Below are 24,426 nucleotides of genomic sequence, written 5' to 3' on the forward strand. Positions count from 1 at the left end.
TGGCTGATGTGCCTACTCCAATGTGCCTTTTTATTAGTGTCCAGAGTGCCCATCATGCCCAAAAGTGTCCGATTGAACCTTTCTGGCTGGGGATCTCCTTGAGGGTGGAAAGGAGTAGTTCTTGATTTCTTTATCCCGCACACAATACACAGTTCTTTTATGAGCTTGCTCTCAAAGTCCCGACCCTGATCTGAATGAATGCGGGCAGGCAATCCATAATGGACAAAGAACTTCTCCCATAGGATTTTGGCCACCGTCACAGCCCTCTGGTCTTTTGTTGGGTAGGCTTGAGCATAACGAGTGTAATGGTCTGTCACAACAAGAATGTTACAAATGTTGCTCTCATCTGGTTCCACTGACAGAAAATCAATGCAGACTAACTCCAAGGGGCCATTGCTGGAGATGTTCTTTAACGGTGCTGCCTTCTCTGGGAGTGCTTTACGGAGTATGCATTTCCCACAAGATTTACAATAAGCTTCAATGTCTTTCTCCATTTTCGGCCAATAAAATCTATCTGAAATTAAAGTCATGGTTTTCTTTATTCCCAGGTGGCCGTGGTTATCATGCAAAGCACGGAGGACCATGGGACGGTGCTTCTCGGGTAATACAAGCTGGCTTCTCTCTCTCCCATCTTTGTGACTGGTTTGTCGAAACAGTATCCCCTGCTTTACCACCAAGGACTCCCTCTGTCGGTTCAGCAAGACAGCTTCCTCCGTTTTTAAACTCTCCTGGAGGAGTCTTTGTCTGTGTTTTACAGACCACCTAACTGCTGCTATAGAAGAGTCATTCTGCTGATCTTCTCTGACTTGGCATGGACTCAGCTTTTGAAGATCACTGAGCTCCAATTGACTCAACTCTTGTGGGGTTGGGTTGGATTGGCACAGGTAAAGATAAATGGTACGTAAGAATCTCTGATTACCAACATACACACCGTTGCTCCGTTGTAGGATTTTGCGGCTGTGGTCTGTGGTTGGTGGTGCTCCCAAAAGAAGAGTTCAATATTAGAACTGAAAAAAGTAGAGTCTGGAGGTGACTCAAAAGGGAACCCGACAAGGCTTTTTGGGGCACACTTATAAACAATTGACAAAATCTATAATGCGAATGTAATGATGTCTACATATTAAAATGTAACTTTTAATGGTACAACATTTAAGATAAAGGTTCGGTTCATCCCTCCACTTAGAGGGAATAAATCAAAGAAAACCCAAACTAATGGTGGGTTTATAAATACGTACAGCGAAAATTATTTTATGCATCAACTGTTCCTCTTGTAATACAGTATATTAACAAACGGATATTTGTTATCATGGAGGAGAATGACAGTTGTGGTGGCGCAGGACACACCTCCTTAAGTGCTGAGAGGAGGTGAAAAATTGAAGCAGTAAAAGAATGCTGGGGAACAGCAAATATAGGATTAAGAGATGGGATAAGAGGGAAGAGAGGGATAGCAATTAAGCATAACTCTCACCGCGCATTTATCTCTGCTGGTATGGTAAACTACAGCACCGACTATTCCCTGTTAGTTCCCCAGACAGGTACTGGGCCGGCCCAACACTGTTTAGCTTCTGGGTTCGGATGGTACCAGGCGGTTTCAGTGTGGTATGGCTGTAAATGGAATATTTGAGAGAGTAGCGCTGGTGGGAGTAAGCTGGAGCGTGCTTCTGCTGTTGGTTAACACCTGAGGGTCTCTCCCTGTTAACCTGTATGCATTGCAGGGAGGTAGAATCCGGTGATACCAATGAGAGAGTCACTAAATAAGAAAGTAGATAGGAAAGTGGTCGGATGTATTTGTCTAGACCCCACTTCTGCTGTCCACAATCATGCACGATATAGGATTGCGGATGAGAGAGAGGGGGCAGGGCAATCCTCCCATGAGTAAGAGCGAGAAAAAGATGAATGTACCCTCGGTCCAAGTGAAGGATAATGTTCTAGGTGTCAGGAATTAAATGTTCTGATCACCTGGTTCACCCCGGGGTTTGTTTAAACACTGTTTATTGAACAGAACATTTACAGTTCGCTTCCACAGTTGGGTTCCTACAGAGGAGGTTCTGTTTGGGGGTAGTAGTCACCCTGAGACAGTCTCCACACCCTGTGACAGTCTCTTAAATTATACAATAATGACCACCAGATTACCCGAAAAAATTACTGTTGTGGGGTTGAATAGCAGACAGTACAGTGATATCACAGGCTAAAATAGTTAGATCTGAGATACGGCAGCAGGCGATATAGAGTCACAAATATTTTGCTTAATCATAGGTAGAGAACATAACAATTAAACATCCTGGAGTGACAATTTTCCGGCCTGTCAGAAATAACATAAGATAAAGCATGAATTAGCAATAGTGCTGGTAGTAGAGCCAATCAGATTGGGCTGCCCCGTCTGTTGCAGTCAGTATGGATTGGAGCTAAAATAATAATTAAACACCAAACTATAATAAATTTTCTAATAGCACTCAGTAATATCAGGTCAGACAATTGGACCGTGGAAAACCAGGTAGTTAGGTCCCCCTAAATGAGCAGCACCGCTGGTAGCTGCCTGTACGTGATTAAGACTGTGTCAGTTGCAACAAAATGACTCGGGGCTCAGTGCTATCACAATACAACGTGCAGGTATGCTGGGTGGTCAGTACTATGACTGGTTACTGCTGATGAGAGCGATATCCGTTTATACAGCACGATAGTAAGTTTAAGTGCTATCAGTGTTATGCTGCGGGGGATGCCTCAGAGTTCATAAGCCGGCCAGGTACCTGACACTGTAATGGCGTGTCATCGGTATACAGCCTGATGCGAGGAGGCAGTGAAGAATGTCCCCCTTCAGAGGGGGGAACTAGCAGGCAAAAGCCTGCTTTACCTGTTGGCTGGCGGGACGCAGCGGGTGTAGATGCGGCGTGTCCGGGGTGAGGTAATGTCGAGGGTGTCCTCAGGGGGGGTGTCCTGCGCGTCAGACACGTGTTTCGCTTGACGCTTGGTCACTGACGCGTCTCCAATTGACTCAACCAGCAATATTGTCTTGGTAGTGCATCTATTGTGGCACCTAAGGCTGTTAGGCACTCTTTGACTGGGGGCACCACAACTCGCCCCTCGTGGCACATCCCCTTCACATCTGGAGCAGGCACCTCTATCCATTCATCTTCTTGAGACTCCACAAACCTGCCCGGTAATCTTGACAAAGCATCTGCATCTACATTGCTTTTTCCTGGTCTGTACTTTATGGTGAAATTGTAAAGGGCCAGGGCCGCCAACCATCTGTGCCCCGTTGCATCTAGCTTTGCTGTGGTTTGCACATAGGTAAGAGGATTGTTGTCTGTGTGCACTTCAAATGGTACTCCATATAAATAGTCATGAAGTTTGTCAACAATTGCCCACTTAAGGGCCAGGAACTCCAACTTGTGCACTGGGTAGTTTCGTTCACTGGGTGAGAGGCCTCGACTGATGTAGTAGACTGGTCTCAGCTTTCCTTCTTTCACTTGGTATAGCACTCCTCCAAGTCCCTCGAAGGAAGCATCTACATGAAGAATATATGGCAACTCTGGATCAGCATATGCCAGAACGGGTGCTTGAATCAGGCAGTTTTTCAAACCCTCAAATGCTTGTTCACACGATTCATTCCACCTTTCACCAAAGGTATCATTTACCCGGAACAATGGTTTTTCTTTCTGGTGAGAGCCTCTTGGAGCTGGGTAACCCCGAGTTAGATCTGTAAGAGGTTTGACAAGTTTACTGTAGTTGGGGACAAACCGTTTGAAGAAGTTACCAAACCCCAAGAATGACCTTAAGTCCTTCAGTTTTGTTGGTCGAGGCCACATTGTTTGATAAATGCAACCTATAATGTAAGGTTCTTTCCTGGTATCATGTATTGCTTTACCCTATAATCTGTTGTGCCCTAGGCAGCTAGGACACCCCCCTCACATACACCACCACCCACCACACACACACCACCACCCACCACACACACACACACACACACACACACACACACACACACACACACACTGTTCAGGAGAGATCAGTAGATTGCATTTTAGAGCAGAGCAGTAGAAAAGAGATGCTTGAGCTATTTGATCCGGTTTGACATGCAATCAAACTAGTCTTGTGTGACAGACTGAAATTATAGAGTGTACTTTATGATTATTAATTCTAACTCAAAGTTCATGTTCTCAGCGGCAGACAAAAGATGAGTGAACTCTACAATACATATGGGTTTGACAATGTTTGAGCCAATTCGAACAAGTATGAGCTTGTGTGAGATTACATGGCTGCCTCATAGCATTTCAAGCACTGTAGAGCTGTTTCAAGAAGTGTTTTGGAACAATTGTGATCATCTCCAGCTACTGTAGCAGCAGAGATGTGGCATAACCTCTACACTTCTAGAAATCTCTACTTTAATGGTTTGAAATAAGCCAGGCCATTATAAATCCATATTTTTAAAAAAAGTACAGCTGTTTTATAACTCATTTACCTTTTTTCCATATACTGGGTTTGGGGCCTGTTCAGACCTGTTTGCAGATCTCCAAATATCGCAGATTACAATTGCCAGTGATCTGCACATGCGCCAGTGCTCGTGTGCAAAACTTAAACTGCAATCGCCTCTGAAACGAGCGCTTAATTATTACTTTATGAATGGATTTATTGAAGGTTTTGTAAAATATAATAAACAATGCAGTTGCCACGGTCTCATTAGCATTAGAACGCTCAGCTGGGCGTTCCAATATGCTGGGCGTTCCAATATGCTAAGGGGCCCCATGCCCCTCTCCGCCTCCGCATGTGTTGGATGCGTGCACCCGGGGAACATTCTGCGCACTAAGAAAACAGCGGTCCCCATGTGAACGCAGGCTAGCTGCGAACGGACCTGAATTAAGTCCACAGTGCAAGAGGAGAAAACCATGGTCAGGTGGAGAAACAGCACCTGCCATATCGCATTAATCGGTATTACAGTGGGCACTGCTAGTAAAAGTGGGCATCTCGGTTGTTGTATATTCAGTTGCACGGATGTTCCCAAGAGAAGCTGTCTGTATACCATTTGCATAAAGTCACAGGTGGGCGACTCACTAGATGCTGCTTGCTGCACTCGCTTCTGTGTGCGACTCAGGTCCTGTGTGCATTGCCTTATAAGATCCGGACTGTACCTTGTAATTAGGGACATTTGGTAGCCATGTTTATATAAACTGAGACTACATTAGCATATCCTCCAACAGCTCACAGGTAAAAACCAGTGCAGGGGATGTGGCCATGGATGGAAGAGGTGTGGCCATGGGTAAATGGAGCATGGTCATAGGTAAGGGCAGTGGCGTAACTATTAATTATGCGCCCCCTTGCCGAAAATGTTGCCAGCCCCCCCCCCAGTATTGTTAATACCTCCCCCAGCCCCCCCCCCCCCCCCTCCGTGCGGACGGTACCTCCTGCCACATCTGTCTTGCGGGTTGAGGCTCTCCCGGCTCCTGCTGCTTATATAAAAAAGTGACAATCGGAAAATGGCTGCCCCCATTCTGCAGACCGTTTTTAAGGTTGCTAGAGAAGCCTGCCTGTCTTTCGTATGGGGTCAGCCATTTTCCAAATGTCACTTTTTTTATAAGCGGCAAGAGCCGGGAGAGCCGGGCCCCGCAAGACAGAATCGCCGGCAGCAGGGGCAGATGGCAATGGTAACTATAGCCCCGCAGCCCCCACCCCGCAGCGCCCACACCTTCTCAGCGCCTCCCTGCTACCGCGGGGGCTGCGTGGCTAAAGTTACTGTGGGCTGCTGGTGCTGTCAGTAAAGGACAGAGGAAAGCTCCTGTCACTGAGCAGCGCAGCTGGAGTCTGTGTCCTTACTGAACTGTTATATCCAATCGGGACAATGCAGCAACCTCTACAATCGTTCATGCCATTGTTTTGGTGGTACAGACCATAACAAATCATACTTGCCTACTTTTGAAAACTAGTTTCAGGGAGATTATAGTTGGTAGTAGAATTTTGCATAGCGCCCCATTGAGGGGGGCGTATCATGCTCCACTTAAAGGGCGTGTCTAGTTCCATATATGGAGAGATTGTGAACGTGGCACCTAGAAGCGTGGGTGTGTACTGCTACATCTGAGAGGAATCTTGTAAAATGACTTATATCCAACTGTAGATGACCCCAAAGCAGTCAGTAAGAGCTACTATACTTGCTAAAGTGCTGGGAAATGGTGCTGATGATTCAATGTAAATGTATCTGTCTCTCATTCCTTTTTCCCCAAAAAATGTAACAGTGTAATGTGGGCTAGGTGACATGAGGGAGATTGGTAGACTAATGAGGGAGAGAGGGAGATTGCTGTTATTACAGGGAGTCTCCTGTAGACAGAGGCGTAGCAAGGGCGGAGCTGGTGGAGCACACGCTCCGGGCGCCGGAAGATAGCATGGCGCCGGAGCTGTGCCGGCACCGCCAACTCGCCCGCCAGCCTCGCCCGCTGTGTCTGGGAGAGAGAGACGTGCTGCTATGTAAAATTCACATCTCACGCTGGACCGCTAGCTAATCGGCGCTTGCAGTCCAGCAGCCAATCAACTGGTGGCTGCTGGACCGCGAGCACCTATTGGATAGCTGGAGATATAACTTTTACATAGCAGCCCGTCTCTCTCCCGGACACAGAGGGGAGCCGGGAGTGGGGGCACAGGACGCAGGACAGGCAGGGAGGGGTGAGGGAGGAACTCAGGACTCAGCACAGGCAGGGGGGAGGGGGAGGTGAGCAGCTAACCAGCGGCTGGCTGGCTAAGTAAGGTGTACTCCCACCCTGCTGCACACCACTGCACCCACCCTCCCACCCTGCTGCACCCAACCTGCTGCACTCACCCTGCTGCAACCTACTGCACCCACCCTCGCACCCTACTGCACCCACCCACCCTGCTGCACACTACTGCTGCACACTACTGCAACCCACCCTGCTGCACACTACTGCAACCACCCTCCCACCCTGCTGCACACTACTGCATGCTGCACCCTACTGCACCCACCCTCCCGCACCCTACTACAACCACCCTGCTGCACCCTACTGCTACCACCCTGCTGCACACTAATGCACCCACCTACCCTGCTGCACACTACTGCACCCACCCTCCCTCCTTGCTGCACACTACCACTCCTACCCTCCCTCCCTGCTGCACACTACTGCTCCCATCCTCCCTCCCTGCTGCACACTACTGATGGTGCATTGAATTGAAAATAGCGACGGGGAGCCGGGAGCGGCCGCTGCACAGTTCTGGTGGTTCTTTCTTGATGCCAGGGGCTTCATCATGTTCGATGCCAGGGGCATCATGTTTCATGCAAAGGAAGCTACATGCTCGTTGCTAAGGGGGGGGGGGGAGTGCTCATTGTCAAGGGGGAGGGAATTGCTCATTTTAGAGGGGTGGGGGTTGCTTGTTGTCAAGGGGGAGGGAATTTCTCATTTTAAAGGGATGGGGGTTGCTCGTTGTCAAGGGGGAGCCGCCGGACTCACACAGTTTTAAGAAATGACAGCCGGGCAGAGAGTGCACTGCTGTCTGTGCGCTGCCTGGCTGTATAGTCAAAGCAGCTGCCTGGACCGTCGCTATTTTCAATTCTCCCGCCGCTGGACAGTCACAAGCCAATAGAAGCTTGTGATCCGGCAGCCACTCCTGATTGGCTGCCGGACTGCGAGCTCCTATTGGCTCGCGGCCGTCCAGACTAGGAAGAATTGATAATAGCGACAAAGCTGGGCATCGTCACAAGGATGCTGCTGATTTAACTAAATGGTATAGACTAGATCCAGCCGGGCAGCGTGCACAGACAGCGATCTCTGCCCGGCTGTCAATTCTTTAAAAAAACGGTACATTCGGTACAGGTTGAATTTGCCAGGACAGACCGTTAAAAAACGGTACTGTACCGGCAAATTCGATACTGTTGTAGGGTACTGATGTTGGTCTGTGCCCACTTTTCACTGCGCAGGAGCCTCACCTACTACAAATTGGGGGGGGGGGGCGCGAAACATGCCCTTGCTCCGGGCGCCGTGGCACCTAGCTGCACCACTGCCTGCAGAATGCAGGAGGGTAGGCAACTGTGTAACAAATTGTACTGCACCAGAAAACACAGTACTGTTGCAGTGTGTGCAGTAGTAGTTCCTAGAGAGGAAATTATTACAGAATGGAACCGCAAGACGTAAGGTTTACAGGAGCAATTGCATTATTGATGGCAGATATATAGACGTGTGGCAATTATCAGTAAACAAGCTTTAAAGTGAACTATAAAAGGAACCGCAAGCAGTGAATGTGAGGGAAACTAACAGCAAAAAAGTGTTAGTGACCGGAAAAGCCATATAATGTACACAGCGCCCCCTCCCAGCCCAGCTGCATCCCTCAGATGATAGGGCATGTCTTACTGAGCATCCAGTTCTGCTGAGCATCACCTACGCTTAGTATTCCGGGCACTTGTCACTGACTCACTTGGGGGAGGGGAAATGGTGCACTGACTGAATGGGAGGCTGGAGAAGATACACACAGAGCCGGCTGGAGAGACATGGAGTGGGACATGTATGCTGATACACATAGCAGCTTACCTCCCCACTGTTATATATGAAAGCACCAGTGTGCAAGGATTAGAATGTGGGCACAAGAAGAAACGTAGAGACACTTCTATGGACGTGTCATGCAGAGATGCGTATAAGCTGTACGGGTGAGCTGAGGGATGCTCTAGATCAGGGAGGGTAACACTACATGGGTGACGGGTGTACAGAGGAACAAGAGTAAATGTTTCTAAGGGAGCACACAGAGGATTGTTTTGGAGAAACATAATGCTAAATGAAATAATTCAAATGTGTGATCAGTGATTACAGTAAAGGGATGAGGGAAGGTAAGAAAAAGCAGTGATCCAGACTGATGAAGAGGAAGATAGGCAAGTAGGAAACAGGTGCTGTACATGCAGCAGAAAAGCAAGGAAGCTGTGTATGGACATGGGTACATGAGACAGGGGACCTACACACCCACAACCAGTCATCTCTGTAATGTTCTCTGCAGACTGGAGATGATCAAACTTAAAGTGAATTCAATCTATTGGAACAATACTTTTTGTGTTGGGATTTTTTTTCTGTGTCACTTTTTTTAGTAAAGGACTCAGGGACCCAGGCTATGATAATCACACGTTCCTTTTATTTTTTGCAGAAAATGAGCTGTAGATAAAGTAATGATCAGAGTTTCCCAATATTCTTGCTTATTTTTCGGTTTTATGCAAAAGTCAAATTACAACAAGTAAAGTTAAATCAATACTTTGCCATGTTAAATGAATGATTTGAAATGTAAAACATGATTCACCCACCTGCAGGACAACTGCAGCACTAAAATGTCCAAAGGATAAATAACACATACACACTGGAACGCACCTGCAATACTGGACATGCGGTAACCATGCATACAGCTACAGGAGACATGCTGGGAATGCACTATTCCTAAAGAGGACCTTATTATAGAATATAACAGCAGTAAGGGTTAACATCACTTGGGCAAACAAAAGTGTAAAATTAACTATAAAATTTTATTAATATTTTTGTTTGTGACATTAGTTGGGAGATTAATAAATGAATCATATACAGTGCAAGTAAAATCTAGAAACCCTATACATAAAAATGGAATAATTGTTATGTTATATCTGTATAAACTCCAGTATAACTATGTATCAGTATAAAAATCAGTTCTGATGTCATTACATATAATCTACCAGTTATGTCATCGCTTCACTGTTTATTTGTAAATTGTATGCAAAGGAATTAGGCAAACCACATTATCTAAATTATTGTGGGGATTAGGAGTCACCTCATAATTTAAGAAAATAACTCAAAAGAGAAGATACTAGAAAAAATCCAGATAAACGGGAGTTAAGGGATCCCAGAGTAAGTTAAACAAGAGCACAAAAGGGTTAAATCTATAGCTTCCATTCTCCCCACCCTTACCTCCCTCAAGCAAAATAACTTGTCCTATAGAAAGCCAGTACAGGTGACACAAAGTCCCGCCCCTCACCTGGCACAGTGCACAACAGTGGGATAGGAGTGCTACAGTATTACAGAGAGTGTATTTCCTCAGATACTTTCCCTCGTCTCTATTGGGAGTTTCCTTGTTTGCCCTGAATAAAGACTGAGGTGCTGTGAGTGAACCCTACTTGGGATTTTGCCAGAAACATTCCCCATTGTGCAGGAGGAGATGAGGAGTTGGCTTCTGCATGTGCCCAAAACTCTGTAACCTGCCTTAGCCCTTCAGCTGCCTTACTAGTTCTGCAGCCGGCTTCTTCACAAATAGGAAAAAACACAGAACTTTCTTGGATCCCTAAAAACTCTCCAGGATAATTCCATCCGCAACGCTGGACTGTAGCCTTGCCTGTCAGGATTGTATTTAGGGCATTGTACGCTCCATCCTAACACCCTTGCTAGAATTCTGCAAGCCTATTCTTTCTTATCCCCTTCCACATCCCCCCCCCCCCCCTCCCAGGCTTGCCTGTCGCACAATCTGTCAGAGCCCTAACATTTCCTCTCCCTTTTCTGTGCTGGTAAAAGGCTTTTCCAATTGCTGCCTGAAGAAGAGAGCGGATAGAGTGCCTCAGAAGTGCCTGAAAGGAGAGGGGCTGAAAGGAGAGCTGCCCCTCCTCACAGCATCTGAGGGAAAGCGTCCTGTGTGAGCCAGACCCTGCAGGCTGAAGTCATGATTTTGGGTGAGTGAACACTTTTTTCCACCTTTTCAATATTATTAGTTTAAAAAAAAATCTTTTGCAGTAGTGAGCTGTAATGGAATCTATTCATTCATTGTATGTCTCTGCATCACTTTACTAAGCGCTTTTGTGGCGTCTTGCTATATTATTTTTATCTAGCCATTCACAGATTTATCTCCCAGTGACGCTGTGCCTATTGTTGCAGTTCAGTCCTTCTGATTTATTCTTCTCTGCACCAAATTACTCTGCTCTTTGCGCCCCCCTTCCATCTCTTCCTTTCCCCTTCTCCAGCTGTGTATCCGGATTTGAGGATGGGGTCGATGCACCAGCTCTAGTCACTGCATCTCTTGGTGTTTGAGCAAGAAGTTGTTATTGTCTTGGGATTTCGCTGTTCAGAGACCCAAGAAATAGGATGTTTAGGACACTGATCCCTAAACCCCCCATACCCCCTCTGTAGTTTCCTCTGTCGCTTACAACGGGATGTCTAGCTGTGCTCCCTGAAAACTCATTGGTCTTATAAACTATTGCCTGCATAGTAACAGTGACTGACCTCCAGGTATAAGTAATGTACAGAAAGTACATCCCACTCCCACAGGTACTGCATGAGCTCTGTGTCTGAAAGTCCTTTTATGTAGCAAGCTCTGTGCTTAATGTAATGTAAAATCACTAACCTTGCTGCTCTGTGGCTAGCATACAGCTTGCTGGCAAAGATCTGCACAGTGTCTGATTGGAGAGTGCCATATGTTGCATGCTGGCGGGGAAGATGTATAGTTGCGGTGGCAGAGGTGGGTAATGTGTAGGAAGTCGCCATGCATTGTGAGTAGTGTAAGTGGTTAAATATAGCTTATCAACAGAAGGATAGGCTACGTAAGAGTTGTGACTGGAAGATAGCAACACAGCACAGGCTGCCTGTTATATAACAGACCTGAAAATATTAGGCTTTTAAAAATCATCATCATCATTTCAACCTTAATTCTCCCACCCACCATACACAGATAAACCTGCAGTGCTGAACATTCCTAGTAGCCAGGTTGGCTCTGCAGTTATTTGACCATCTAAAGCCTCTGATGCTTATTGGTCCTGAGGGAGCTGGAACATTTACTGTAACGGACCCAGCTGCACGTGTCCCTAGTCACCTTGGCTTACCACCAACACATTCAGCAGCTGCGCTTCTGTAATTATAGAGGGACATGAAGCCATCATACCTGTCCCAATCAGAGCCTGGATCACAATCACATAGCACCATTTCTTAAAACTTCATCCCCTTTTTGCCAGTAGTAGAGATTACCTGTACTCTCCCTGAAAGGGTTTATCTATTATTTTATTTATGATTTATTTATTAACAGTTTCTTATTTAGCGCAGCATATTCCGTTGTGCTTTACAAAGGAGACAGTGATAGAACAAACAGGGTATTTACAGACAGTCAAAATGTAGGAGGGCCCTGCTCGCATGCTTACAATCTATAGGGAAATAGGCATTAATACATAAGGATAGATACTGTATTCTTTATTGCATCGATTCCACCAGAACGCAAGGTTCTATGACTGGTTCTGGAATTTTATACGCTTGCCTGAAGAGATGAGTTTTCAGGGAACGTTTATAGGGTTGGTGACTGGGGGAGAGTCTTATTGTGCTTGGGAGGCCATTCCACAGAGTGGGTGCAGCCTGAAGAAAGTCCTGCAGTCGGGAATGGGAGCGAGTAATGAGTGTGGATGAGAGATGCAGATCTTGGGAAGAGCGTAGAGGTCGTGTTGGATGATATTTTGCGATAAGAGAAGAGATGTATGTTGGTGTAGTTTGGTTTATGGCTTTGTGTGTGAGTAAAATAATTTTGTATTGACTACGGTAGAATACACCAGTGGACGATGATACAGAAGAGATGCTTTGCTTGTGTACATTACTTCCATATAATACTCTATGAATGGCATATGTATGCCCTGCTGGAATATCAAAGGCTTTATGCATGAATAGCTTTAATTATCTTACTATTGATTTTTCCTACATGCAGCTTTTGCAGGACATTGTTCCAAACACATTAAGAATAATGGAAGTGAAGACAAAAGACATGTAAAGAGGACTATAAACATACCGTGTAGGATTACAGGGAACCTTTGTGGGCTGGTTCTGGATTGCACATAAAATGGTCACAATTCTGTCCAGCTCCAGAACGAAATCCCACAAACACATCCACCTGTATTCTGAGATGTATCATATTTATCATAGTTGCTGACTTTTGGGAATGGGGGTATTTCAGGTCAGTAATGTGGGGGATATTGTTTTAGCAAGTGGGTGGTGTAGGGGTTGTGATGCGACACACATAAATGTGGCCCCATCTCATCCATACAATACCATAATTATCAGTATAGTAGAGGGGGGATGGGGGGGGGATACGATTCAGTGCATCATCAAGCTGTCTAGACTACCCACTTCACAGGGAGGAGGTGACTGTGGACATCTCAAAAGAGTAGGCTAGTATTAGTTGGTTGCATCTATGCCACTGCACCTACCCCAGCCTGTTAGCACTATTATCAGTATTTACTGTACACCAGCCCTATATTTGGTGCAGGAAATCAGACTGAAGTTGGACACAAATAGCAAATAATAACTCTGTGATGTACACTCAGATAGACATGAGCTGTTTCAGAACTGCCACCAACTTTCGATCGGGCCAAAAAAGTTTGGTAGGGGCATTCCTCCATGTGACAAGAAGAAACGAGTCCAGCAACGTCATTGACCCTGCAACTCCCATCTTAGTACATTTTCCCCGTAGTCTTAATGGTCTTTCAGCAGCTTTGGACGCTGGAGCCGGGTATATTATCGCTGCTTGTCAATCGTCTCTGGTGTAAATGGCTGTGGATCATAGGGTCAAAAGTTATTACATGCAGAAATGTTGGCACAAGCAAAACCTCAATTTAAAATATATATTTTGGCCTTTGTTTTGTGTTATACTGTCACAGCAGCATACAGCGTTTGTGTGCCCCATACAGGTGCAAATGGACAAACTGTGGACTGGAGTATTACTTATAAAATAATTTTACTCAAGTTTCATTCATAATTTCTAATTCAGTATTACAACAAAATGTACAGGGGAACTGTGACAACAGATGATGGGCCAGATGTACTAAGCTTCAAAAGTGATAAAATGTAGAGTGATAAACAGCCAACCAATCAGCTGCTGCCTGACATTTTTCAAACACAGTCTGTGACATGGCAGGTAGGAGCTGATTGGCTGGCTGTTTATCACTCTCCATTTTATCACTGTTGAAGCTTAGTGCATCTGGCCCTAAAGGTCCATAGACACTGGGCAATTATGGCCAGTGTGTATGGTGCACGATAATGGGGAAAATAGCTGGGCTGAAAAACACTCAGTGCATACACATTGAGCGTTTTTCCCCTGCCCAGCCATTTTCCAAGTGGGTGGACGGTTTTCCATAGCAGGTCACTATGGAAAGCCGTCCACTCTGTCGCTGACCTTCTGGTAATACCAGCAGATGAGCGGTGACTGGCAGTGATGATACGGGAGTGTGCAGCAGCGTTCACCACTCATCGCTGCACCGTACACACTGGGCGGCTTTCCTGATGAAACCGCCTTTCAGTATGGCTGATGCTCCCACCAGCAAAACTTTATAATTGCTTGCCCAGGTGCAACAGCCTAGAACGGTTGATATACACACACTGCTCTCTGTGGGCTTGTGCAAACAATAACTGGTTGCCAGATTATAATAAGAATTGAGATTTAAACATTTTTTCATCTGTGGCATGCGACACAAAACTGAGAAATTGCTGCTCACGTGAGCTCACTACTGTTATAGTGTTACAGTCTTAAATGACTTTCAATGACTATAACACCCTGTGACAACTTCAAAGGTGGTAACATATGCCAAGTTTTTAATTAAATGCAGCATTCAAGAAAGGGTGAAGTTATAGATCCCTCCAGGACCCATCGAATAATGTAGTAGTCAGATGTGGCCTGAAATGACATACATTTAAACTAGTGCTTTCTTGAATGGACACATAACATATAACATGCACTAGGCTAGGGAATCATATAAGAAATATAAATGGAAAAGAATAGTGGTATTAGTGAATTCCAGTTGTTATTGGCCTGACAATGTGATGTATTCGGCACTACTTTCTATGTATCTAGCCACTTGTTAGTAAATAACAGTGTGGATCACTTGTAGTTTTTTATTGTCTCCATATTAATTACGTGCACTAATGAAATAGGCTTTTGCAAATGCAGCAAATGGTCAGTGACACATTAAGCATTCTAGATAGTGTCTGGGTGCACGGTAACATCTGCCAGCCTCTGTCTGCAACTCTGCACATCTGTGCTGTCATCTCTACAGAAGATCCATAACATTTATTGGTCTGACAGGTGATAATGACTTTGGATGTGCCAAGAGATGGATTTGTTTACAAACTTAGTCAGTGGGTTGAAGTTTTTAAAAAAAAAAACAAATACACATTTTATCTATAGATGTGCGGCTCTGTTTTCTCGAAATACAAACATACTGTACCCAAACTAGTTCCAATTCGGAATCACTTCGGGTTCTGAGTGGAATCGAGTCTCAGCTCAGGTCTGTTGTCAGTTTGGAATTCAGATTTAAAAACCAAACTACCAAATGACTTGATTTTAGCTGGTTTTAAGTTTTAACAACTTTTATCAGTTTTTTTTTATCAGCGTTTATTGATTTTTATGCATTTTAAAGGAATCCAAACCAAAACACTTGAGGGTGGTTTAGCCAAAACCAAAACATGATAATAAATTATAAGTTCCATAACCAAACCCAGAGGTCCATGCCCACTCTATCACTGTTTTTTTTACATGGTCATTCTGTATATGTTCTCTTAGGAGAGAATTTGAAGTGCTGAGGGCAGGCTCCTTGCGAATTCATCCTCACCCAGAGCTGGCACAGAAACCTGTTGGATGGTATAATGGTTAGCATTGCTGCCTCACAGCACTGAGGTTAACTCTCACCATAGCCCTAAGTGTGTGGAGTTTGTATATTCTCCCCATACCTGTGTGGGTATGTCCGGAACTCCGGATTCCTCCAGCAATCTAAAAATATATTGGTAGGTTAATTGGGTTCCAATAAAAATAATCCCTAGTGTGTGCATGTAAGTGGTTCTTACCTTCCATCAAATTATATATTTCTGTTCCAAACCATTGCAATAGTGCAGTGGTGAACTAGCCCCAGTTTCCCAGCAAGGATAGTGAGGTACGTTGAGGTGCGTTGTGCATGAGTCCTTTACTGATTACTGTACTCACTAGTGCTCCTCATACCTGCACACACTAAATGATGACTTTGCAAGTGTGGTAATCTAAAGGCTGTTTTCACTTATACCCCTTTAACACCACACAAATAACCCGGGTCGATCCCGGGTTATCGCCGGGCCTGTGTGCGGTGTGAAAGGGCCATTTTGAATATCCTGGGTCCAGCAACCTGGCAATCCGACCCAGGATAAAAGAAGTGTCACTGAGCAGTATGAATGTGACCCGGGTCCCATTCATCGCAGACTGTTAAATAAACTTGAAAGCTTGGGATTGGATTCTAAGATAGTTGAATGGATAAGAGCGTGGTTGCAGGACAGAAAACAGAGAGTTGTAGTAAACGGAGTATAGTCAAAGGAGGGAAAGGTTACAAGTGGAGTACCCCAGGGATCTGTACTTGGACCGGTGCTTTTTAATATCTTTATTGGTGATATTGCAAATGGAATTGAGGGTAAAATGTGCCTTTTTGCAGATGACACAAAGGTATGCAACAGGGTAGACACACCAGGAGGGGTAAAACAAATGATTGAGGATCTAGGCAGATTAGAGAAATGGTCAAGAGAATGGCAACTACAGTTTAATGCCAAAAAATGCAAAATCATGCACTTGGGTCTCAGAAATCCAAAGACTCAATATAGTATAAATGGCACTATAATGGAAACTACTGAGGAAGAGAGGGATCTAGGTGTCACTATTTCAGGGGACTTAAAAGCAGGTAGGCAATGTAACAAAGCAATGAAGAAGGCAAGTCAGATGCTTGGTTGCATAGGGAGAGGTATCAGCAGTAGAAAGAAAGAAGTAATAATGCCACTGTATAGGTCATTGGTATGACCTCACCTAGAGTATTGTGTTCAGTTCTGGAGGCCATATCTCCAGAAGGATATAAATACATTAGAGACTGTACAAAGAAGAGCAACTTAAATGGTGCATGGCCTACATCACAAAACGTACCAGGAAAGACTAAAAAATCTTAATATGTATACTTTAGAGCAGAGAAGGGAAAGGGGGGACATGATAGAAACTTTCAAATATATCAAGGGCTTTAACAAGGTACAGGTGGGAGACATTCTTCACAGGAAGAGGAGCAACAGAACACGAGGACATGCACTGAAACTAGAGGGAGGAAGATTCAGGGGAAATGCGAGGAAGAATTTTTTCACAGAAAGAGTAGTAGATAAGTGGAATAGCCTCCCAACAGAGGTGGTAGAGGCAAATACAGTAGTACAATTTAAACATGCTTGGGATAAGCATATTGATATCCTTACAAAAAAATAAGGATCAAATATGGTTTGAGGTAACATGTTTAAAAAAAGGGGCAGACTAGATGGGCCAAGTGGTTCTTATCTGCCGTCAAATTCTATGTTTCTATGTTTCTATTCACTTCTATGGAGGCAGAAGTGTCACCTCCTTCACCCCCGCCTCACACGTCACAGCTCCTCCCCGCCCCCCAAGATGACGCCAGCGACAATAAGTTGTGAAAGTGAGCAGCTAAACATTGCAAATGCCAGTGCAACCCGGCACTTGCGATGTGAAAGGGGTAAGGTGCAGTGGATTTTTTGTAGCAAATTCTGACATCTGCTTAGTAGAAATATAAGCTTAGATATAGAATGTGAAGCCAGGCACAGCTTGAGAGGCGAAGTGTTTAGTTCTCAGGTGCATAAATAATGTAGCAATGTAAGTAACAGTTAGGCTGCTGTACCCCATGATTGCTGGATGCAACACGAGGTAAGGTAATAGCTCAGTAATCACTGTGGACATTTCTGTGGACTGTCAGCATGTTCTTCATAGGGAGCATTTTGGTTGTACTGGTTGAGTTGCATTCACCAACGGGTGAAGAAAGCTCACAATTAACATAACTTGGGCAACAAGGTTAGCGCCTATGTGTACGGGGCAGTACCCTGACATGTAAGTGACAAAGCCTGAATAATGAGGAAAATGGGAACATACCTGTAGTAAGTAGACATGTCATGGTAGATTGAATTTTTATTTTTATTTTTTTGTGTTGGGCAGATGCTTGGAGAGTGATACAGTAGAAAGAGATAAAGGGGTAGATGCATTTAAGCTCTTTTCCTTTGATTGATTGCTCCAATCACAGGAAAAGAGACCAAACTGCAGGTGCATCGCTCAGTGTATGGGGCCACCTTCCACTTTATCACTTCAACAGTCTTAGGACAAGATGTATCAAGCTTCAAAAAAGTGATAAAATGGAGAGTGATTAAGATCCAGCCAATCAGCTCCTACCTGCCATGTTACAGGCTGGGTTTTAAAATGACAGGTAGTAGCTGATTGGACGGTTCTTTATCACTCTCCATTTTATCACTTTTGGAAGCTTGATACATCTGGCCCTAAGACTGTTGAAGTGATAAAGTGGAAGGTGGCCCCATACACTGAGCGATGCACCTGCAGTTTGGTCTCTTTTCCTGTGATTGGAGCAATCAATCACAGGAAAAGAGCTTAAATTGCAGGTGACTGACAGCAAGTCAGATGCAATGCGTGGTCCTGTACGCATTGCACAGGACCTTCCGAGTTGCCCCTGTTGCAGAAGCAATCTACTGGATTGCTTCTGAGCCGGGCAGGGATTGCATGCAATATGTCACATGCGATCCTGCTGTCCAGGAAGGTGGCGGGCGGCTCAAGGGAGCATTGCATGCCACCTCTCTGAGGGGAAAAGTCGCCTCAGTGTATGGGGGCCTTTACTCTCCTGGGTGAGAACATCGCCCCTAATTGAATTGAACCCTTTGCATCAAATTGTGTTAGTCAGGCTTCAAGTACAAGCTTTTATTACCAGAAGTCCTGTATTCTTCTTACTGACGGAGTCAGATTTTAGAAACTTTACCCAAAACAATGGCAGTACAGTGTGAGTTTGGCCAAGGGCAGATCACCCAAGACACAGGTGGCGGATTAGCCAGAAGGGCATGCTCATGGAGGAATGCCAGTTATAAAACGTTTTCAGGTAGAACCACAATTCCTCCTCCGGCCAGACAGGGAAAGCCGTGTCTCTGCAATTGTAAAGTCTGGAGGGAAAGTATTCGCCATCAGACACACCTTAAAGGAAGATAATAAGGACTATTTTTCAGCGTTTTGTAATCTGAGAACCAGCCAAACTGCCTGAGGCCATAACCTTGACCGATTCCCAGAGAGTACAAAACTGAAAGAATACAAATATTTTCTTTATCTAGTAGAAATAATATACTTGTGTGTAGACGTAAGAAGAAGAAAAAACAAAAGAAAACTAAACAAGACCTTATTTTGCAGCACACAGTACAACAGGCACATGGCTATGGGCAGGGCACTCGTTATTGTCAGATTAAATCTCTCATGATGTGTCTGTATGTGATTTATATACAAGGTAGGGTACACAGGGCCTAATTCAGTCTTAAACACAAATCACTGAAAATCACTTTTCAGGGAAATGCGACCGCAGTCTATGGCCGATGATGCAGTGATGATGCTGTTTTTTTGGGGTGGTAAAGTTAGTGTTGCAGGGTGCAGTCTGAACAACGCAGTTGTATCTGCAGCGGTAGTTCGCACAACTACAGCTGGAGCAGAATTATGCCCATTTTAACCACAAATATTTAGTTTGGTGAAACTATCCACCAGAGTTCTCTATCTGCCTCCGAACCTGCAGCCAAACAGTGAATGAATGTTTGCATGCTGATTGGTGATTGGCTGGAGCTATCCAGCAATCAGAGTGCTGACATTCACTGTATCGAAGCAAGTTGAGAGACGGTCACTGGACCATAGGAGGTGTGTGTTATGATTTTTGGGGGTTATGTGCAGGGCTTCTGTGCGGGCACCTTCGCCAACCTGCACAGTCGGCATGGCGCTCACAAGGGGGGGGGGGGGGGGCAGATGGCGGCAGTGGCAGGGATGGGGCATGGGAACGCCTAGCGTTTCATGGGTGTTCCCATGCAAACGTTCGGTGTTCCCATGCAAATGTGGGCGGGACGAAGTGTGCCGGAGGCAGGTGGCTGACGTCACATTTGGGCAGCACCACAACTGCATGGTAAGCTTCGAGCTTCGCAGCTGTTATACAAGCAGATCAGAATCAGGTCCTTTGTTTTGATGTTTTTATTTCCCATGAATGGGTGTGGGGGAACCTCAAATGCATTGCTTTGCCTGAGGCCTACAGTCTATGTTACTATAACAGGACAAAAGTATTTAAAAATTTCCAAATATTTTTTTTTTTACGTTTTTTAAATAATTACATTTTTTCAGTAAGTGGAACTGATGCCTACTGTAAATCGAGTTTCCTGTTCTACACCACATAGGGCGAGAAGTACTAAGCTTTGAAAAGTGATAAAATGGAGAGTGATAAACCACCAACCAGTCAACTCCTAACTTTCATTTTTCAAACACAGCATGTGACATGGTAGTTCGCAGGCTGCCCAGATCCAGCCATCACCAATTTGATGCCCTAGGCAACATTTTGTTTGTCTATCAGGCACCTTCTGCTGCATTATCATACTAGTACATGACATCCATACTGCTTCCAAGGGAACAGCAGCCATGTCTATTCCAACCACATGTACCCCAGATACGACCAGGACAGGGAAAGCCGACCATGGTGTGGTAGCATCTGATGGGACCAAGCCAGCAAACTCTAGTCCAATAGCAGTTGGCATACTGATGTGTCTGTTTACATTAAGGGGTAAATTTACTAAGCAGCGTTTTTTAAAGTCATTGTGTCGTCGGATGCAAGAGTTGCCATGCCATTCGCTGTTGCGGCTTTTGTTGCCCTTGTGTTGAGGTACTTTTTTCTCATATGCACTTGTCACATCCTAACAACAATATCAGTTAATGTATGTCTTTATGCAGTATAGATTCCATACAAATATTTTTTTTTTTTGAAAGAAGACAGTTTTTTTCAGAAATTACCATTAATCTTTTAAGAAATCGTAAAAATGTTAACACACAGAGATACTGTATATACTCGAGTATAAGTTGACCCGAATATAAGCCGAGGCACCTAATTTTACAACAAAAAAACTGTGAAAACGTATTGACCCAAGTGGGACCCTCACTCGAGTATAAGCTGAGGGGGGCTTTTTTAACATAAAAAAATGTTCTGAAAAAGTAGGCTATATATATATATATATATATATATATATATATATATACACACACATATACATATACAGGTTGAGTATCCCTTATCCAAATATCTGTTATCCAAATTATTACAAAAACCATAGTTTCCAGAATGTGAAAAATATTTTAATTTTGCTAAAAGCACTCTACTGGGGACATCTGTAACACCACTACTGGGGACATGATATGTAACTGCCACTAAATATGTGCAAGACAATGATTGCTTGGCATTCAACTTCAGTGCCTGAGACTGTACACAAACTTTGTTTCATGTTTTCAATCCCTCTTTCATGCACAAATAAATTATATTTGTGTGCATTTCATGTGTTTGATGCGTTTGTACAACATAAATGCAAGTTACCTCAAGATACCTTATTGAAATATAAAATATTCCAAAATACGGAATGATCCGTTATCCAAAATTCTTCTGGTCCCGAGCATTTTGGATAAGGGATATTCAACCTGCATATATATATATATATATATATATATATATATATATATATATATATATATATATATATATACTAGGTGATTCATCGCGCCCTACGGGCGCTCTTCACACCGTCGTAAGGGGCTGCGCCCCCTTAATTTGTGGACGTTTGTATATGAGAAATATGGTTAGAATTGTATGAAAGATGCCCTGTATTGCAACTTAGGTGTCCGCGAATCGCGGGAGGGGGGGTCGCGGAGGGTGCCGCGAATTGCAGGAGGGGGGGGTCGTGGGGGGTGCCGCGAATTGCAGGAGGGGGGGTTGTGGGGGGGTGGATGCTGCGAATCGCGGGAGGGATTGCAGAGAATCGCGGGAGGGGGGTCGCGGGGTGGGTTGCCGCACATCGCGGGAGGGGGGTTACGGGGGCGGGGGTTGCGGCGAATCATGGTAGGGGGGGTCGCGGGGGGGTGTGCCGTGAATCACGGGAGGGGGGGTCACGGGGTGGGGTGCCGAGAATCGCGGGGGGGGTGTGTGTGTGCCGTGAATCGCGGGAGTGGGGGTTGCGGGGGGGTGGGGGGGGTGTGACGCGAATCGCCCCAAGAAAAAATCAACACAGAAAGGTCAACACATGTAAATGTTGACATAAGTGTGGCACTTCATTGGTGTCCATGTCGACACATGAGAATGAATATGAAAACATTCAAAAAATGAAAAAAAAACTTCAAAAACTCATGTCAACCTTTTTCATTGTCGACCATAGCCATGTCAGTGTTTTCCATGTGCAATTTAATTCTGGAGCTGCCGCGAATCGCGGGGGGGTGCCGCGAATTGCGGGAGGGGGGGTCGCGGGGGTGGGTGCCGCGAATCGCGGGAGGGGGGGTTACGGGGCGGGGGTTGCGGCGAATCATGGGAGGGGGGGTCGCGGGGGTGTGCCGTGAATCACGGGAGGGGGGTCACGGGGTGGGGTGCCGAGAATCGCGGGGGAGGTGTGTGTGTGTGTGCCGTGAATCGCGGGAGTGGGGGTTGTGGGGGGGGGGTGGGGGGGGGTGTGACGCAAATCGCCACAAGAAAAAATCAACACAGAAAGGTCAACACATGTAAATGTTGACATAAGTGTGCCACTTCATTGGTGTCCATGTTGACACATGACAATGAATATGAAAACATTAAAAAAATGAAATAAATCTTCAAAAACTCATGTCAACCGTTTTCATTGTCGACCATAGCCGTGCCAGTGTTTTGCATGTGCCATTTAATCCTGGGGCTGCCGCGAATCGCGGGGGGTGCCGCGATTTGCGGGAGGGGGGGGGTTGCGGGGGGTGGGTGCCGCGAATCGCGGGAGAGCAGGGTTCATGGGGGTTCCGGTGGGGGGTTGCCGCGAATTGCGGGAGGGGGGGGGGGTTGCGGGGGGGTGCCGCGAATCGCCGGAGGGGGGGTTGCGGGGGGTGTGACGCGAATCGCCACAAGAAAAAAATCAACACAGAAAGGTCAACACATGTAAATGTTGACATAAGTGTGGCACTTCATTGGTGTCCATGTCGACACATGAGAATGAATATGAAAATATTCAAAAAATGACAAAAAAACTTCAAAAACTCATGTCAACCTATTTCATTGTCGACCATAGCCATGTCAGTGTTTTCCATGTGCAATTTAATTCTGGAGCTGCCGCGAATCACGGGGGGGTGCCGCGAATTGCGGGAGGGGGGGTCGCGGGGGTGGGTGCCGCGAATCGCAGGAGGGCGGGGTTCACAGGGGTTCCGGTGGGGGGTTGCCGCGAATTGCGGGAGGTGGGGGGTCACGGGGGTGCCGCGAATCGCGGGAGGGGGGGTTGCGGGGGGGTGTGACGCGAATCGCCACAAGAAAAAATCAACACAGAAAGGTCAACACATGTAAATGTTGACATAAGTGTGCCACTTCATTGGTGTCCATGTCGACACATGACAATGAATATGAAAAAATTAAAAAAATTAAAAATAAATCTTCAAAAACTCATGTCAACCTTTTTCATTGTCAACCATAGCCATGTCAGTGTTTTGCATGTGCCATTTAATCCTGGGGCTGCTGCGAATTGCGGGGGGTGCCGCGAATCGCGGGAGGGGGGTCGCAGGGGGGGTGCCGCCAATCGTGCAAGGGGGGGTCGCGGGGGGGTTCTTTTTGCCGCGAATCGCGGGAGGGAGGTCGCGGGGGGGGGGGTGTTTTTTCCACGAATCGGGGGGGGGGGTCACGGGGGAGGGTTTGCCGCGATTCGCGGAAGGGGGGGGTTGCGGGGTGGTGGTTATGCCGCGAATTGCGGGAGGGGTCGTGGGGGGTTCTTTTTGCAGGGGGTCGCGGGGGTGTTTTTGCTGCGAATCGCGGTAGGGGGGGTCGCGGGGGAGCGGGTGTTTTTGCCGCGAATCGCGGGAGGGGGGGGGCGCGCGGGGGGGGAGGTTTTGCCGCAAATCGCGGGAGGGGGGCGCTCACCTGGTGGCTGTGGAGTAGCAGTGCTGGGCAACATGGGAAGGCAGTGGGTGTCTGGCACTGTCTGTGGGCTCACTGGGCTGGTTCTCTGTCACATACCTCCCAACATGACCCTCTCCAGGAGGGACACAATGCTCTGTTTCTAGACTTCCCCTTAATGTATGATTGCCATCACCTGTTTTAAACAGGTTAATTTCTCAGAAAGGTGTTCAGCACAGATGAAGGCAATCACACATTAAGAGGAAAGTCCAGGAACAGAGCGTTATAGACACAGACACCCACTTTGAGTGACAGATGTAGCCAAATATATAGGAGATTTATTTATATATATAATGTACAATGGCCAAAATAGTGTTTTGCGTTATGTTTTGGTAATTTCCAAAAAGTGAACCAGTAGCACATGTGGTTCTAGTTTGCCAATAATCCTCCTTTCCAAAATCGCAAAAGCAGGATCCTACAATTATTATTTTGCGCACAATGTCCCGTACATAGGCTACATTGGGCTAACACCA

General features: G+C 45.8%; 1 protein-coding gene, 1 long non-coding RNA gene and 1 pseudogene across 3 annotated transcripts in view; 1 reads left to right on the forward strand and 2 right to left on the reverse strand.

Moving 5' to 3' along the window:
* LOC146057818 (uncharacterized) overlaps positions 1-11,449 on the reverse strand; it is a 127,473-nt gene extending 116,024 nt beyond the window's left edge. Inside the window, exon 1 of the long non-coding RNA XR_014469781.1 lies at positions 11,326-11,449. This is a non-coding gene — a long non-coding RNA (uncharacterized LOC146057818). The remainder of the gene's footprint in view (positions 1-11,325) is intronic.
* On the reverse strand, positions 1,495-1,613 carry LOC146061920 (5S ribosomal RNA; annotated as a pseudogene).
* The window catches only part of ZNF385A (zinc finger protein 385A), a 169,459-nt gene continuing 153,573 nt past the window's right edge, over positions 8,541-24,426 (forward strand). The window contains exons 1-2 of one of the 2 annotated variants that reach the window (XM_083169535.1): positions 8,541-8,635; positions 10,503-10,657. In XM_083169535.1, coding sequence (XP_083025661.1) covers positions 10,648-10,657 — 10 coding nt within the window. In that variant the 5' untranslated portion in view covers positions 8,541-8,635; positions 10,503-10,647. Of the gene's footprint in view, positions 8,636-10,039; positions 10,658-24,426 lie in introns of those variants that run through there. The other variant, XM_083169534.1, reaches the window with a different exon arrangement.

Source organism: Crinia signifera, chromosome 2 (assembly GCF_055691185.1).
Source record: "Crinia signifera chromosome 2, ASM5569118v1, whole genome shotgun sequence".
NCBI classification, from domain to species: domain Eukaryota; kingdom Metazoa; phylum Chordata; class Amphibia; order Anura; family Myobatrachidae; genus Crinia; species Crinia signifera.